This window comes from Coturnix japonica, chromosome 2, assembly GCF_054131305.1.
Source record: "Coturnix japonica strain WE chromosome 2, WE-NBRP24, whole genome shotgun sequence".
Taxonomy (NCBI): domain Eukaryota; kingdom Metazoa; phylum Chordata; class Aves; order Galliformes; family Phasianidae; genus Coturnix; species Coturnix japonica.
Window position 1 is genome coordinate 73404763 of NC_140664.1, and position 19145 is coordinate 73423907.

Sequence of the window (19145 nt, forward strand, 5' to 3'; positions counted from 1 at the left end):
TGCCATTTAGCAGAATTGTTCAGTAGAGTACGAAAAAGGAGACAGAACTGTGAACTCATCAGAATGCCAAAGCAAGCAGGGGAAATGTCTGTTTCTGCCACAGGTAGAGAGCTTCCTGGCATCACTGATGAACAACTGGGAAGCTAACAAATCAAGACAACTTCTAGGCAAATTCTTGTATCTTCATAAAACAGCGTACTTCAGTATAACCGGCTTTTCTTGGATAATTTGAGAAACTGTAGTACATCTGCAAAGGAGGAATATTTTAATTACTTTATGAAAAAATGAAGTGGCATTTGTTGCAATTCCTTCATTTGAATTCCACTGGACATTAGAAACAGACAGAAATTTGTTGGTGAAATGTTTTCTGCACAGTGAGAAAATGCAGACATATTTCAACTGAAAGTGTGTGCTGGAAAGTGTTTATGTCTAAGTTTCCTGGTATCGAATTTTCATTTATTTATTTATTTATTTTAAAAGCTTCAAAATTCTACATTTTTCAATGTTAGCAATGAAATGATTTTAATTTTTTTACAGATTTATCTTTTTTTTTTTTTTTTCCTCCAGAACAAAAGGGTGCAGTACATTGTTGTAAGCATTCTTCCCTTCAGTTTTTTGTTCATGTAAATTTTTCAGAAATCCATTTTTTTTTATCTTACTCTGGCTAGTAAGCCATTTCAACCTTTTATTTTTGTGATTCTTTCTGACAAATTAAAGAACTTGTAAGAAATAGAGTTTCATAACTCTAGGAAGTAGCATCTGAATTTTGCTTTTCTCTATTACATTAGCAATGTAAATTATTACTATTATATCCGTAGAAGACGTGCGCATAGAACAAGTGTATTATTAGTAGTAATGCTAAAAATAAAACAATAAAATCAGGTAACAGGAGCAGGCTGAGTACATTTGGGCAAAAGGAGCAAAGCTGGAAGACAGGCTTCATGACTCCTAATTAATTCAAAGTTAATTATATTGTTTATTACCATGCACTTAAAATCTTCATATAGAAAATGTTTATGGCAGCAAATAGACTGTAATTTAACTGCATTAAATTTTACTTCATTTAAAATAGGAATGTTACATTAAGTGAGTTTAAATAAATGGTGAGGTCTTGTTCTTGTTTAGCGAGATAAGTGGCAAGTCATTGAAATTGCTGACCTGGAATTTCAAAGATTAACAGCATCCAAAACCATTTCTTAAGATGCGCAGAAGGCCAGAGAGCCCACTGGCTTGATTACTAGTTTTTCAACTAAGTACAGGTTAGTACAAAATTATGGGTCAACATTTGCAAAAATGTTGTAGTAAAATGAACATCCAGACATTAAGAGACAAATGTTTCTTTAAAGAAGCTGTAGAATATGTAGAACTACACCTTGAATGGTACTGATCACTTTTCCTAAAAAAAACTATTCTATAATGTGTTTTAAGATGCCTCAGTATCCTTCTCTACCATTCACCAATTTTTATTCCATGCTTTGGATTTGTTTTTATTTTTTCTTAATAACCAATTTCTTTATATAGCCATGGTTACCAATATCTTGGTTAGGTTGTCTTCCATTCAGTCTCCTCTTCTGATAAAGGAATCCCATACTGACGTCTTGGAAATGTAAACAAATTTATGACTGCAACTACAAAAAAGCATTTCAAATAGAGAGTGTACAAGAGCTAAAGCTCCTTCTGAGATCAAGTTGAAAATTTGCCTTTTGGTGCAATTCCTTATTATTTCTGTTCCATGGCAAATCTCAATTTTGGGAGAAATTATTGAGCTTATTAAGTGAGCTTCTCTGCAATTACTGTGCACACTGTAAGGCGCAACATAAAGCTACTGCAAACAGCAACTTCATTCTGATCTTGTTGAAGAGAACTCAGAGGGTTAAAGAAGCTGTGCTTGTGCTCACTCCCAGTCACCAAGAAATGAAAGACCTGTACAGCACCACAGAAATTTGGGTATTTTGTTGGTTGCAAAGCCACACAGCAATCCCTGTGCTTCTCATGACTACCCAGCTGGACCCTGAGAAGGATGGAAAAGTTAAGGTTGGCACCAAGCAATAGCTGAATTGTAACAAAGTATGAGTGTGGAACAGAGTACAAAAAGAAAGACCTCAGTTCAATATCCAAGATTGAGATTCCACATTTTCTGATCTTTTTTTGGTTTTGGAATAAAAGTTGAATGAGAAAGAAGCTCCATTTGAATTAAACAACAGTGTTTTGAAGTTTTAGAGTTCATCTAAGGCTAAAAATGTGACACTATGCTTTTCCAAAAGCCTCACAATATTTCTTGGTTTCACCTACATTAAGAAATACCACACAGCAAGCCTTTCTTGTGGTAGAGAATTTTACTGTGTGTTGCGAATTCAGTTCCCTACCACAGAACAGAAATGTCACAGAAAAACAAAGCCAACAAATGAAACGAACTTTTCTTACATCAAGAGAAGCTTGGATTGTACAGGCTTCAGGTTTGGGGTTTTTGAAATGATGAGTAGTTCCTTTTCTATATGATGTGGTTTGCCAATTATTTCACTCTGGCACAACGGTACTTCCAGTCATGACTAACTGAAGGTTCTCAATGTTAGCACTGGGACTAGATACCCATCCCAAAGCTAAAAGCTGACACTGGACATTTCTGAAGATCAGGACCTTCTTTGGAAGTGAGTGTCCTGTAACAGTTAAAAGAAATTGCTTCTTGCAGTTGTGTGGTTTGACTGAAGTGCGTTGTAAAGTGCCTAGAAGGTTGGGAGGGAAGGAGTCCTTTTCATAAAGAAACAAATATGCCATTTCTATCCATAGGCTGCATAGCGAGGGGTGGCTGTTGGATGTATTTCAACGCATTCATGGTGAAGAAGGTGCATTCTTTGTTCCGTTGGACTTTGAGATTTCCATTCAGGAGCTGAGCTACATTATGAAAAGAGCTGAGCAGTGGAGAGGAATCAATGGTGAAAGACGGATGGTGAGTGGCAAAGAGTGTTAAGAAAAGTCAATGTTTCACTAGACCAAATTCCTTAATTCCCTGGGTACTGAACATAAGGACATAAATATATAAAGAAATGATTCTTAGGGGCTTTTAAATTTTTATTTATTTATTTATTTGATTAAGAAGAGAATTTGATGAGAAAGGTGTATGTCCATTCCGTGAACATCCTGAGGGACTGCAGTCTGCTTAGCATCTCTTTAGAGAGATACTTGATAGCATTATTTGGGTAAGGAACTGGCTAGAGGACTGTGATCAACAGGTGGTAGTTAATGGAGTTAAGTCCAGCTGGCGACCTGTTAACAAGTGGTGTTCCCCAGAGGTCGGTACTTGGACCCATCTTGTTTAATATCTTTATTGATGACCTAGATGAGGGGATTTAGTGTATCCTCAGTAAGTTTGCAGATGACACCAAGCTGGGACGTGGTGTCGATCTGCCTGAGGGTAGAGAGGCCCTTCAGAGGGATCTAGATAGGCTGGATCGCTGGGTTGAGGTGAATGGGATGAGGTTCAACAAGGCCAAGTGCTGGGTCCTGCACTTTGGCCACAATAACTCCATGCAGCATTTGCACTAACAGAAACGGTCTGAAGTTGGTCTGAACTGCTTTGGTTATCAAACAATTCCACTTTCTTTTCTGCTAGGATACTAGTCTCTAAGCCCATATCCAGACTCTAAGCTGTGATGTGCAGGAAAATGTATTTATACCTGTGTTTGCAAAGTGTCTGGTGTTGAGGTTCCCAGCCACAAATGAAGCTTCTGGTCATAATGGCTTGCAGAGAATTAAAACCACCCGAAGCTAGATGGTCAGTAATCTGCAAGGGATATATTCTTCCTTGCTCTCCAGCCACCCTTGCATCATCATTATTAATTACTATAGAACTATCTCAAAAAACAGCTCTTGAACAATACTTAAAGTGCTCATCAACTGGATTAATATATCTATGACTGCCTCTGAACACAGTGCTTTGCTCAGCAACTCTTCTGCTTCAATGTAAAAATGAACAGATACTAGTTAGGAAGGAAATTATCCCTCTTATGCATGTCTGAGTTGTTTGTTTTCTTTTGTTTTCTAGCCCACTGGAACAAGTGATTTCACATTAGGGTCTGCAGGTTTTTCAAGTCTCTATAGCTACCTCTGAAAGATCAGCAGTTTATATAAATATATAGCCTCAGTTGTCACTGCTATAAACATCTGGCACAGCTGTAATTATTTTCCACTGTTTTTCTTGATGACAGTTTGGACCCTGCAAGGAAAAACAAAAAGGTGAATGTGCCAATTGAATGAAAAAGCAGATACTCCATAAGCTTTGTTTTTCCTGAATTGCAGAGCACTAAGCTGCATTTCAACATGGGGGAGGGAAAGCATTCCCACAGCCTTTTTACACATTTCCCTCAGACTTTTTACACAGATAGTACTTATTTGCTTTAAAGCAGCAAGAAAATAAGCTTTTTGTGTCTTTTTTTTTTCCCCACTTAGAAACTTTTTGCAGAAAGTCAAAACAAAGCCATTAATGATTAGTTACTACTACCTTTGTTACATGTTAAGTAAGGTCAAATGAAAAATATACGGTGGATCTCATTTTACATGCCAGGACAACCAATACCATATGGAAAAGGTGGTGGATAAGGCAACTGGAAACAACTGCTTTTCTGTTTTAGGTACTGAGTATATTTCTAATGATATTACCAGCAGATTGTTTCTTGTAGTAGTGCCTAAAGATGTAAGTGACAAAAAAACCAACAAACAACCACCCAAAAAACAAAACAAAACAAACAAAAAAACAAGTAGGAAAGGATGGGGTTAAAAAACAAATGGAAGAAAATGTAAATAAAAATTGCTTCTCTATACACAAATAGTCTGCCCATGACTGATCGAAATCCGGAGTGACTACTGTTAAAACATAGCATGATATCATACTTAATGTGACAGTATATTATGAAACATGACCCATGGCTGTGGACATAAAGTAAGCATCTAGTTTTGCCGCATTGAAGGGGACCTGAACTTGCTCTGAGATCCTTTATAAAATGAACCCAGCCTCAGTCAGATCCAGTAGCCAGAAGGGTGCAATCAGGGCAGAAAGAGGACACTTCTGTGTGGCATAAAGAACAATACCTATCTTCTTTTGGTAAAGTAGGATGATGCCCACTTTGATCTCTGCCTCAAGATCCCAAATTTTTGACTCTTATTCTACCTACATCTGCACTGCTTTCATGCCTTTCCTGTATATCAGCCCTAGCTAAAGGCAAAGCTGTGATAGTGTCAAACATTCGTGTTCTCTATGGGATGTACTACTGCAGACAATATGAACAGAAAGGAGTAATGAGGAATGAGTGCAGAAGTCTGCATCTTTCACAGCAGTAGGATTCTCCCATTTTCCTCGCTGGGTACAGACTCTGCCTCACAGTAGTTAAGACCTGTGAGTGGAGAATTCTGCCCCAAACTCCTGAGCTATATGCATAAATGTTATGAAAAACACCAAAGTTCTCCAGAAATGTGAAATCTTCCCCTTCTGTTCCAAGCTTTTGCTTCTATTATTTTGGTGGAAAAGAGGACCATTAGACCAAATTTAATTTCTTCTTTGACAACCTAGGTTTCTAGTAAAAACATGTTCCACTCCCAGAATAAGTTCTCCACATGCAGCATCTCCCTGCAAGACCAAGAACTGTATTTTCAGGTCTTGCATGTTCCTTGGCATTGCAGATACTGACAGACCCTTTTTTTTCTGCCATGAATTTGCATAAGGTATTTGTCTTGTCCCTTTCTTTATGTATGTCTAGTTGTACAAAGTAATCAGTATGGAAGACACATCACTAGGCCTTACTGTGTGCATTATTAATGTGTTAATTTTTAAATAAGATACGAAATTAACTGTGAGCAATTTTTATAAAGAGGAGCGTAAGCATATCTTATATCACTCCGTATAAAAAATATGCTTTAAATGGAGGTCATTCAAGTAAATAGTCAGTCAACCTTCTGGAAAAAAATAGGCCTGTGTCTTTGCAGTATTTTCTTGCTATTAACCATGTGCTTCTCATTTTTATTCCCCAGATTAAAAATTGCCCCATAAATGGGTATTTTATAATATGCTTAATTTCCTTTTATTAAATTGATAAATGCAGCAGCAGAGGACACATTTACAGTATGATGAGAATTTAAGGTTATTGCATTTTATAATTTTTATATTGTTCAGAGAAGCGATCTGTCATTTGGGGAATGACATCCATGCCATCATTTCAAAGTATTTTTAGTCATTCTTTTGATAGGAAAAAGGTCACTTTCTGTAGACCAGGAAGACATCACTCTATTAAACTAATTTGCCTACATGCAAATTTTGTCATTTTTACCTCATTAACTATTTATCATAGAGTAAAAAAATATATATATTCATGAAGGGGCAGCTAGCAGCCTGATGGAGCTGGAACTAATATTTTGCAACTCTAATGATTTTTTGCATCTTTAATTAGATAGCATAAGGTTGATATGATTAGGTCAGGATGTAGTGTTTTTCATTAAAATACATTTTAGAAGCTGTATTCATAATCTGCCCTTGCAATTAAATAATGAGCCTATGAGTTTAATATTATCGACCCAATTATTATCCCATGGAAAAGTATACCTTAATAAATTTGTGCCGTAGGACCTTCATTAGCAACAAAACGAATTATATTTCCAGGTACACAGATTACATGGCCACAATCACATTTACGCAGCAGTCTGGAATGCACTGTGGGGAGAGAGGAGCCACCAGAGCCTGGTGCAGCACAGAAACACACTTGATTATTTTGGAAGAAGTCGTTTACAATGTATTTAATGAGGCAGGCTGCAAAGAAGTAAAAATGCCACCTACAAATTCAGGCAGAAGCATTTGTAGAAACAGTGTCCCATGAACCTTCTAGAAGGGGGAAGCATGAGCTCCCACCCTTCAACCTGTAATAGAATGTGACCAGTTACAGAGCTTTATGGAGGTAGGCATACGTTAAGTGTGTGTCAGATCCTGTATGTGGGGACACCAGGGCCAAGAATAAATAGTAATCCATTGACCCACCATTGAGATCAGGATTTCAGTATAACTTTTTTCCTGCTGGTAGATGTTCCTAATGTGACAATATCTCACTGTTCTCATCAAGCAGTCACTTTCCCAAAGTAAACTAAGTGAATGTATAAAGTGGGGAGTTTCTTTTACCCAGCCAGATATGAGGAAAATAATGAAAGGATAAGAAAAAGAAAAAAAGAAAGTATCTCTAGTGAAACAGGTTCTGACCAAGGCTGGTTCTGTCATGACTGGATTAGTTGTTAGATGTATGATGCTGAATGCACCATTTTTATCTAATCTATCAGGAGTATGAAAAAAATTGTCTGTTTTTATGGGATTTAGACCTCAAGGTACCACCCCTTCTTGCAATAGGACTTTTTTGCACCCATTTTTTTGTAGGACTTTCTTAACAAGACATGTTAGACAAGCACTAAGCTGAAATGACACCATTAGCGTACCAAGCATGGACTCAAAAACACTGCACATAGAGTAGCTTTCTGAAAAAATGCAAGCTCTACAGGCAAAAAGATAATGTGAAACTTACAGTTCAAGTAAAGCCTGATGCACTGCAAAATTATTTTAATGAGACTCGGGCTCATTTTCTAATTCTAAAATGATATTATGGCAAACCATAAAAAATTACCCGGCAGTAGTTTTTTGAAAGGAAAATATATTTGTAATTATCTTGAACACACAAGATTACTTCAGGGCCTATTATCGACACAATTTTTGGTACCACTTTACAGTAATTTGCATTTATTACTCTCAGGCCAACTATTAATATGTTAATAAATAAGTCATTAATACTTGTTATTTAATTGCTATCTATTTATTCCTGTTCAATAATGCATTAATTACTTGTGAATAGTTGAGGGCAAAATCCTGCCCTTGCTAGTGGTATCAGTAGTAGCAGAGAGGAAACCAGCATTGGACATGCTAGCGCTGCAAGAACTGCTGATCTGACAGAGTGTAAGCACTTAAACACATTCAGCGCAAGGAGGTGAACCTTTCATTCTGTTGGATGAAGCCTCACAAGTCTCCATATAGCTACTGAATATGCTAGAAGGACAATTAGAGTGTTTTCTGTTTGAAGGTTGAGTGCTATTCTGAGTGGATTGCTTCCCTGATTTGGGGACAAACTGATATGTAGGAATGCATAGTGAGACTGGGCCAAATGTTGGGCAAGGATGTCTGATCATGAATCAAATAGATCTGAATTTGATATATCTGAAGTTGCAGGGTAAATTTTTCCCTTGGACACAAGTCGAAATGTTTCCATTGCCTTTCAGGAAACTTAATTTCTAAAAGACACATGAAAAATAGCAGGGATGTTGGTTATTTTGGGCAATAATGGTAGTTAGATAGAGGAAAGATAGGAAGAGCTGGAAAGAATACTAGCATAGTTCACAACTGCGGGACTCTAACAGGAAAGTCAGCAAAGCACAAGTTGATAAAAGGAGAAAAGGAAAGTTGTCTCAGAATTTGTGAAGAAGACACGATGGTACTAAGGAAATGGAATCAGAACAGAGATGCCAGGTAAGAGAAGATGATAGGAAAAGAATTACATGATCATGTTACTTCTAGTTGCACTAAGAGAGCGCTCCTCTTAACAAATTAAAGATGATATCATCAAGTTAAGAGATCACTGTGCTGCAAATGGATGAATGAAAACACCTTGAGAGACCAAAAAAATAGAAAGTGTTAATTTTCTTTGTATTATCCCCCTCTTCTCTTTACATCTTTCTGATGATCAATTATACTGTATATATTTAAGTTCTATCTCATACCCTGTGTATATGAGATTTAATGTCTTTAAAAACAACAGATGGCTGCGGTGAAAGATAAGACCTTATAATTGTGGCTTGCGGTTTCTTTTCCCCAGATTAGTTCCGGTGATCTTTGGGAATCCTAACAATCTGTGAGTTCATGGTCAAGCTTTTTCCGAAGCGTAACCCATACTGTAAAACTTTCTGAAACCACTCACTGGAGATTTCCACACAGTGTTTCCAGCAACTTGGATTTTACCCAGAATCAAAAAGAAGTGGTTATTTTTTTGTGCTCTGAGAGTACTATAGGAGATCAGTAAGAAGCAGTAAAGCCAGTTTTGAGCATATGCAGAAATATTAGCAGTAATGTGGGATTTGATCTTTTAGCCAGTGTGAATAAACCATTAGATTTATCTGGGATAATGCACAGCTGTTTTAACTAGTACCACTAAACTCTGCTACTCTGGGACTGTTCAGCACAGCAGATAGAGATGACAATCTAGGTAATAAGAAATAATAATCTCTCTGCTACAGAAATTGTTGGAGGGGAAACTTCACTGGTTTGCAGTCAACACTGACTTCATTAGAGCCACCATTTCTGTCTATCTGTGTAAGCAAAGGAGAAGGGAGGAAACAGGGCCATGTCTCACTGAACTTCTTTGTGATCTGTGTATTTAGTGTCAGATTCTCATCTGGGGTAAATTACTGAAGGCAGAGTCTATATTTTTTTGAATATTGAATGATGGTTGAAAGTCATGAGATGAGCAGAGGGAAAGCTCAGCCCACTGAGAAAATGTTAGAAAAAATAAAGCAAAATGTAAGGTCAGAAATAGAGTGTAGCATTCCGTGGTCTCTTAGGTTTAAAATAATACTAATTCTCTATGGAACTTTGTGGCCTTTCTTGAACTGTACAGGATCAAATTGACTAGATGGCTCTGAAGCACTTTACTTGCTGTTCTTTTAGAATATTTAGTTCACAGGGAGGTGAATAGGAAAAAGGAGGGCTGATGCATTTGGTATGGCCAGTTCTGGCTATATCCAGGTATGCCATTAAAATCTCACAACAGTTGATTATTAATTTGTCACAATTTGTGCATGTTTCATCTGCTGCAGTAAAGAAGGTGATACAGAGAAGGTAAAATGATAGTTCTTTTGTCTGGGGTAGATATGTCTGATAAGTGGAACTACTTAAACAAAAATTGAGTGAGTAGAGTAACACTGTACAGGCCTTTCTTGAGGCCGTGTTGTATGCTATCTTAAGGAAACAGAATAAAGAGAGGATAAAAGAACAAATAGATATGTAAGCTGCTCTGAATCTGAAGCTCACATGGCAACAAATTAATAGAATTTCAAAAAGATAAATTCTGCAGATGCAAGGTTATGTATAGCAATTCTTTTTTATTATTATTTTTTATTTTCACTTGATATATGATAAGGCTATACACTGAAGATGAAATGATGTAGTCAGAGTCCATTGAATTTGTTTAGGGAGGATTGTGTTTACTATCTTGTTATTAGAAAATGTATTTTGTTTCCATCTTCAAGAACTGATTTGTTCAAGTCTCCATTGCTCTCCCTATTATATGCACAATATAGTATTTCCGGACTGAATGGTAACAAATCATTTTAATCCTATAATCAATACATGAATTATATAAAGGTGTTAGTGCAGATGGAAAAAATTAATTGTCTGCTGACATCCTACTGATTACTATACTGGCAGAAAGGTGTTAATTTCGGCAATACTTCAACAGATATCCAAACTGTTTTGTCAGAGAGGTTGGACAGTGATGGAGGAGGAGTACACTTAACTGTAATTTTTGTAGTAATTCATGGGAAGCTTTATTGACACGTGCTAATGGCACTTGATTGCCCTCAAGAGGTTTTCACAACAGAACTCTGCAAGTGCCACATCAAGGTTTGCTCAGTCAAGTAGTTTTTTTCTCCTTGCATCTAGATAATTTGTGACCACAGGCAAACTTTTGAAAATCCAAGGTGGTTTGCAACAATCCATTGGGGTGAATCTGTCATCAGCTGGCTGGTACAGATTGGTGCACTAATGAAGAGCAAGCTCTTTGTGTTTTTTGTCATTTCTGTGCAAGCAATCCATTTCATTTCTTCTCAGTGGCAGGGCATGTTATACATCTCATCCCATATAATCTGACTTACATTATAATTTGATTCATACACATCCTTTCCACAGAGATTAATTAGCAGCAGATTTTAAGTTTGCAAGTGAAAATATGATAATTAGTTTTCTTGGAATGTTAACATTTCAACACTTCGGGTTCTCTCCATCTTTGTCTTCAATGAAGCTGCAGTAAACGAGCACTATTCCTCTTCTAAATCAGACTCTTGTGAGGTTTGAAATACAGACATTTTCATCAAGCTGGATAATTTCCATACAAAATTTACTAGCTTATGAAATATTGCAAGAGTAATTCATACAGCAACTCCCTCCTCCTCCTGGAGGATGAAGTATGATGTGAGCAGTTCTGAAAACCCTCAGGATAGTCACTTATTTAACAGCGGTGATTTCTATTCTTTGTAACAAAAATCAGCTGACTCTACATTTTTGCACAAAATAGAATTAGCCAATAGGTCTCTTGTACAGTAGTTGAGTAGTGTTGTAAACATGGTTGTATTAACATCTTTGATTCTCTGCTCTCCTTTATTCTCTTGGAGTATACTCAAGTAACGCATTGGTGCATATAGTATATCTAAGTCTAGTAACTTAGCTTGATTCTGACTAGAATTTGCCACTTACCTGAATAATAAGAACATTCAAAGTTAAAATAGTGACTAGAAATGTTACATGAAAGATCAACCTTGATGATTTAAAGACAATGTAATTGCAAACAGATGGGGCTTAAGAAGAAACTTGTATTATGGAAAAGTTATTGCATTTTTGTCAGTTATAGGTGGGTGTAACTGCTTAAAAGATAATATTGCTTAATTATTTGTGATGTATCCTCCTTAATGTATTGAATTTTTTTATTTATTTTTGGCAATGATATGATTTTAAAAATCCTCAATCTTCTGTAATTACTGAGTCTATCTCAGCTTCTTCTTACATCTTTAGCATTACTTATCCTCTAAGCTTGGGCAGGTTAGTGTAGATGCCCGCTGGGGTAATTCAAATATTTCTGCCAATGTTTCCATTATGTCTAAATCACCACGTGGTTATAAGCTTGCATTTGTGATTGCATGAGGTGTATGTGCCAACTACATATATAATTGGCAGCATGTTTTCACAGATTGGGTTTTTAGGTTTTTCCCTAAGAGGAAATGGGTCTACTAGTGTATTGTTGACTGTCACACATAAGTTTGTTACCAGAGAGTGAATTACTTTATATATAAGTGCATTAGAGAATACTTGAGTAATGTTATAAAACTGGTGCTTTGGTTATTTTGCTTTCTGGTAATGACTTTCAAATGTTCTGGGACCAAATGGTATTTTTTTTTCTTTAAATACAAAAGTCCTGTAGCAGCAGCAGGGACTACTGAAGACACATGGTAAAGTGAAATTTCCTGCCCTCTGAATGGGACAGGAGGGATGTAGCAGAAACTGAACAAATCTTGGCTGTACATAAGAGTAGCGACAGGAAAGTCAGCAAAGGCTTAAGTCTTGCCTCTGTATCTGTCCACACAGTGAGTTTATCAAAGATGCACACTTGTTTTAAGCCCATATGTGCCTTCCCTCTTCATGTCTTAACATGAAACAAAATAATTTGTGCCCAATTTTACAGGTAAATTTCTGTCTGAAAATAAGTGTTGGCAGAGCACAGATAGTCTCATAGGATTCAGTATGCTTATATACACTCATCTCTCCTGGTTTAGATATGCCAAAGTGTGCGACCACAGAATGGGCTACAAAACAGAGCTCTGGCTAAAGATTTGAAATAGTCACCTTTTTAAGCTGAACAGAATTGGATGCTGAGTTAGATTTCCTCTACTGACACTTGACAGCTCTCACCAGAGCTTACTCGTCCAGAGTTTATTTGCTAGAACTCTCTGAAGGGATAGTAAATTTCTCATCCACTACAGTTTTTCTGTCTTAGTGATTATCAAGGCTTCTAAAATAATAACTGTTTCCAGGATCTGTTTGAAATCTGGCACAAGTGTCTCTGAGGCCAGCCAGCGAGTCTTTGTTGTTGCATGCAGCCTTGTTTTCTCCTGAGCCACAAAGTGGGAGAGGAAGCTATGCCCCAGGGAGGTAAGGTTGTAAGGAATTCCTGCCAACAACAAAAAAGAGAAGGAGGCAAATTGACTGTTTTATTAGGAACATGATCTGTAGTGTTTTTCATCTGGAGAGGGGATTGTTGCATGCTGATGAATATGGGTATCGTATCACAAGAGTGCTAAAATGCCCCTGAGCAAGTGTGTTCCTTCTGCTCCCCTTCAGCAGCTCCTACTATCCCGACCACTGACCTGTGAAATGTGGTCACATCCTCTGGATTTTTCATGTATTTTGAAAGCTGTGCTTTTCATCTTGCAAAATATTACCCTAAACAGTTAAATGGGAGTTATATGTACAAGGATATGAGCATTAATATTAATGGCAAATCTGGCAGGTCAGGTGGTCAGAGTGGGATATTTATGCCATTCAGGTAACATTTAAGCACAAAAGGTTTCTTGGGCATATTGTTTCAAAACTTTCTCAGTTCTGTCCAAAACAGAGCTAATTTTAATAATCAACATTTCTGAAATAGAATCCTGAACTTTTCATGGGGGATATAGCAAGATGACCAAGAGAGAAGGAGACCAGCTTCTACCTTTGGCACACTCTGAATGAAGCCAAACTTTGATCCTACATCTTGGTGCTATTGAGAACAGTTCAGACAATATGCTGTCCACAAGAATCCTAGAGCCTCCTGCTGCCTTTGGATATCTCCCTCTGTGCCTAGCAGCACTGGGATCTTCTGATGTGTTCATCTTCCTCCACTGGCTAGATGCAGGGCCTTATTTACATATCAGGCTCCTTGAGTATGGTCCCAAATGTGCATCATTCATGCAGTGACACAAATATCAGCATATTAAAAAAAAAAAAAAAAAAAAAGTGCTATACTAAAGTAAAAGGACCAAATGTCCCCAGAATGACAAGATAAAGGAAAGGGCACCTTGTGGAGCTGTATATCCCCATAGGCCTTACCCAGGCCACAGCAGCCCATTAGGCCTTCTGGGCCATTTGCCTGGGTAGAGTCATCAGGAAGAGTTATTTTAAATAGGAAATTTCAGCTGGTCAGTTTAAACATCGCAGAAAGTTCTACAGCTCCTGCCAGATGAACAGCCATTGAAATTACAGGAGTAATTCTTTGACAAATCAGTCTTTCTGCATAGAAAATTATCCCATCAGTAACACTCCAAGTAGTGGTAGCCTGCAGGCCTGGAGCTTGAACTCCATCATGGCATAAAAACCTTCTCAGTTTTGTTTTCTTTTGCAGCTGAGATTACCCACTTAGGACCTGTAGTTTAGACTTTTGCCCAGATAACTGCCCTTTTGTACTAATGGGTCCTGCCTGAGAGAGCAAGCTTGTCAACTGGATCCTTACTTCACTAGCTCACAAAGAAGGATGCTCATTTTAGCTTTACTGAGCACATTTGGGTTTTGGGTTTCCATTTAACAAGTAGGAAATAACATGGTATAGGTAGAAAGCTGTTTTCTGTCTCTTTCAAAGTCAAAGTAGATAGAGAAAAAACTACACTACCACACTTGATAATGTCTTGTTAAGCTTTTTTTTAAGCTTTTTTTTTTTTTTTTTTTTTTTTTTTTTTTTAAGGATTACTCTTTCTCTTGATTAGTTCCTCTTTGCTGAAGTCTGATGGGCTTCAAATAAACTAAAGGCTTGTGAACCTGGGAGCTTTAGACCTCCTGCTGTTAAGGAAAGGTCTATAGAGTAATTCCTTTCATTACTGCTTTATAAATAGCACTGTTGGAAGCAGTGTGTACTGCAGCTTGAACAACATCTTGGAAAATGTTAGCTGATTTGCTGTTTAGGAACTAGTGTCTTTCACAGTGGCTTTTGAGGTGGTTCATATAACTATTAGTGTTTGAAACAGATGGGAATCTTTCCTCAATAAAAAAAATGTTATCCTACTCCACGTTCAAGTCACACTGCATTTATGCAGACCCCCATAGTAACATACAGTGAGTGCCTTTGACTCTGTAGGTAGATATGACTCTAATATAACCTATGGAGAGCTCTGCACAATTCATCATGTGTTTCTATAGGATAAGAACTGCAGAACCTCCCTCAGATATTCCAGCTGCAGCCTGGAGGATGCAGCAGACCTTGCTGGTTATCTCTTCTGTTCAAACAGCAGCACTACATTTAGATCAGCATCGTTACATACAGCCTCAAGGCCTTCTTCTATGGGGTGGTCTTATGCTGCTTGCTGCTGGCATTGTTCTCGGTTTGAAAATGTTTGTCTGTGGTGGCCTCAAAACCTCACTGCTTGTCCCAGTGACAAAAATCTTTTGACATGGGAAAAAGTCCAGAGTCAATGACTTTAAAAGTGGCTTCTTAATAGCACTGTAGCCTATTCCATTACTGCTTTCTTCTAAAGCAAATTTGATGCCAGTTCCCATAGAATCTATGCCTTCTCCTGACTTAGGTCTCCTTTCCTGGTACCACAATTGCCTTCTCTTGGCCATTCCTGCTGTCTCCATGATGGTGCCAGATCTGTACGGGTGTGCTGAAGCAGGTGAGATTGGGGCATCATTTGAGAAGCATTCTTCAAAGGAAATAGACATACCAATGGCTGATATGCCTTCTGTGGCACAGGGTAGTGCTCATCAGAAAAGAAGCACTGTGAGTATTCATGAGTTGTCTTCACTGGTTACATCTGGGTATCAAAGTGGGAAGAACAGAAATCCACCCCCAAAAGTGGGAGGGTGGAGGCTCAGGCAGCTGGAGCAAGTGCTTTGAAAAAAGAAATCTGCTCCACAGGTCTGGGAACTGCTGCTAGGAAGAGGCTGTAAACTGGCCACTAACTGAGACAGTGCATTAACCAGTGTGGGGAGAGCAGACCTGCTGAAAGTCTACCAAAAAAGCTTGACAGAAGGTTGAAACGGCCACTTCAAGCCATAGAGGCCCTTAGCTTTGTCGAAGCAGAGACCACAGGTCACAGGGATCTGCACAGGCAATGCTTTGTGGCTTTCTTGCCATGGAGGTTCTTGCAAAACCGCTCGAGGCGTACAGTTGGATGCTACACTGTGTGAGTAAAAGCAAAGGAGGCCCAGGAATAGTGAAATATTTAAAATATTTTCTTGTTGGGTTTTTACAAGTAGAAGTATAAACACATGTGTGTGAGTGAGAATGAAATCACAGCACATTATGACTGTTTTGGAGCCTTTACCCTCAATTTCCTCTTGCCACATTTACACTCAGAAATGTGGGCATGTGTAGCAAGATTCTTGTCGCTCATGAATGCATCCAGCCTAAGGAGCAATAATCAGCCTTTAAATAATATGGGGGCAGTATTTACATTTATTGCAGTGTCTCGTTGGTGTTAATCTCTCTGTATGCAGTGTTAAATACTTGGAATCAACCCACTGGATAGCTCCAATGTATATTTGTGATGAAAACGAGCACAAACAGGATGAGATTTTGAGGGGTCAGAGAAGAGAAAGATTAACAGCAGTGACAAACAACAAACAAAAAGCTTCAAAACCAAATGACAAAAGCAGCATCCTTGCGTAAATATAACATTCTTCTGCAGTGCCCAATGCAGCACCTTGCTGAGGCACTGTGAGTACTCATGAGTCGTCTTTACTGGTTACATCTGGGTATCTAAGAGGGAAGGACAGAAATCCACCCCCAAAAGTGGGAGGCTGGAGGCACTGCAGAGGGGTATGCAGTTAGATGCAAGTCATAACTTAGTTCATTTTTATTTAATAGAAATGCCAGTAAGTTTCTGTTTCATTGTCCAAGATGAATGCAAAACACCACAAAAATAAATGAGGCAAATTTACCAAAGAAACCCACCCCAAACCTCTTTACTTTTGTGCTGGTGATGGTGCAAGTAAATGTGTCTGTTTTATATGTCTGGGGTCTGACTCTCATTTATGTTATTCTGGCATCCTGACAACACTTTGCCACGAGTATAATGATGTGCCAGATTTGTGTATAAATGCCTGAGTGCACAAAGAGAGGAATTTGTGATTTTCAAACCTGACAGTGCCCTAACCATGAGGAGACACTGCTTGTTCTGCAGTGTATTGCTTCATCTCTGACCACTAAGGGTTACTATTGTCATTCGTTGAATATGTAATAGGATTTAAAGATGGATTAAGCTAAATGTTTTGGCTTTAAAAGTTTGTTTTGTTTTGTTTTCTTTATTTTCAGAAAAGAAAGCCTTTTTCTTTTCTGCTTGCACAAAGAAGGTTGTACAGTTTAAACAAAACCTAATGGAAATTCTTGAATGAGGCAAAGATGCTGCAGTTCAAATGCATTCATTCTGTTTTTGTGGTGATGTGGCATCATCACGACTGGAGTTTGTTGTTCCATTTTTTGGTTGATGTGTAGCCAGGCAAAGACTCTGACTTAAAAGCTTAGGACTCAGATTTCCAGCCCAAGCTTTTTTGAGAATCATTATCACTGCAATTGGGCAAGAAGACGCTTTATAAAACAAACAAAACAACACAAATAAACAGAGCTCACAGTATTTTTTCACATTTTCAACCTCATGATAATTTTGTTTTTCATAACTGTGTTAAGCAAATGTGGATGAAAGTTACCATAGGTCATAGGCTTTTACTTGTTTCCTGAGAGGCTCCAATACTTTTTTTTTTTTAATAAGTGAGTAAAATTTATTTCAGATACTCAATGTGTAACCAACCATTTTTGTAAACTCCTTAAATTCAGAATAATAACAATTCAGCCAACTAATATATGCCTTAAGTGGATTACTAAAGCATGTTTATGTTCAAGCTAATCCTATTGTAATGTAGTTCATTTAACTGGAAGTTTTCTCCAATCTGTGCTGAATTTTGCACACTTCAGAACTTCTCTGTGGCTGGAGAGAGAGAGAAGGAGAGAGGAATTGAGAGAGGAAGGGAGGGAGGAGAAATTTATTGTTCCTAAGGATGCACATATAACTTGTCTATGCCAAGAAGCTCATTGCTCCAAGAATTCGTGCTGCCTTACCATCACCTATTTATCTTTTCTGATCCTCTCAGTGCAAACTTATCAAGAGAGGCGTGAGGCAGATATTTTTTGTGGCTAGAGTGGCACAGTGCTGTCACCTGTCCCTACTACACAGTTGGCCAGATCAGACATGATTCCCATGTCTGCACTGCTACCTCTGGAAGGCATTTTCATCTCACACACAGTCCAGGGAGTTGTTGATTTTCAGCTGGAACGATCGTAGAAAATATAAACCAGAACCATATCACTGCAGTACATTATTCAAATGAGAGGTCAAATTACCCCCACTGATGTAAGCAGGGTTGCCAAGGTCTAAATGAAGACACAACTTGGCCAAAGGTCTGTTTCTAATGTGAGGTTTGAAGGCTGGTAGGTCTTACATCTAATATCAAACAGCTGCAGCACAGTACCAGTTCCTTTGGAAAGTACGCACACATGTCTAAAAGTCTTCCCCAGACAAAAGCATAAAACCCAACAACCCCAAATTTTAATGTATTATTTAAACCTCACCAGCAGAAAGCTGAAAGTATAATTGCTCATTGTTGCCTGCCTTTTTGGTTTGATTTCCCTGTATGAGATTATTTAGATACATTAAAGCATGCTAAGATATTTCAGCCTAATGGTCATGCTGCTTATCCCCCTGCTGCTCCCACTCACACACTCAGACCCCTCAAGGGCCTTGACAAAACTGAAATCTCAATTCTTGTATCATTTGCACCCCTGTAGATCTGTGGCAGTTTCCATTCATTTGCATTTACTAACAGAAAGCAAACTCAAGTTGTGTGTTTGGTGTGATATTAACACAAGCAAAAAGATAACTCATTTGTTAGTCCTTACAGTTTCCTTTTGCAGAGCAGCAAAATATCCTAGGTTTACATGAGAATACACTTTTATAACTATAATCACTCAAGAACTCAACTGCAGACATTTATGAATATATCACTCCAAAATTCTTAATGGCCAGTAAAGTATCCTTATTCTGAAATACTGCCAAGTTTCAAAACTGCGCGCGTCATCTTATCACGTACAATACTTTAAGTGTTGGTCGTGTAAGTCAGATCTTCCCTATGGGTATTTTAAATTGCAAACATGACTTTTTGGAAACACTACTGTAATGTTGTTTATTTGCCTTGGTTTCTAAAACAGCGTGGCTGATTTAGACATACCAGAACGTACCAGTTTAATGAGTTTTTCCTTCTTCTTTGCAACTTTTCACACCTTTAC

General features: G+C 37.9%; 1 protein-coding gene across 2 annotated transcripts in view; it reads left to right on the plus strand.

Annotated features, from left to right (window-relative positions):
- LOC107309587 (uncharacterized) overlaps positions 1 to 19145 on the plus strand; it is a 167670-nt gene that overhangs the window by 125321 nt on the left and 23204 nt on the right. For both annotated transcript variants that reach the window (XR_014942755.1, XM_085537754.1), the window contains exon 19: positions 2788 to 2947. Coding sequence is in view for 1 of the 2 variants with exons in the window: in XM_085537754.1 (XP_085393880.1) it covers positions 2788 to 2947 (160 nt within the window). In the remaining variant the exon portion in view is untranslated. The remainder of the gene's footprint in view (positions 1 to 2787; positions 2948 to 19145) is intronic.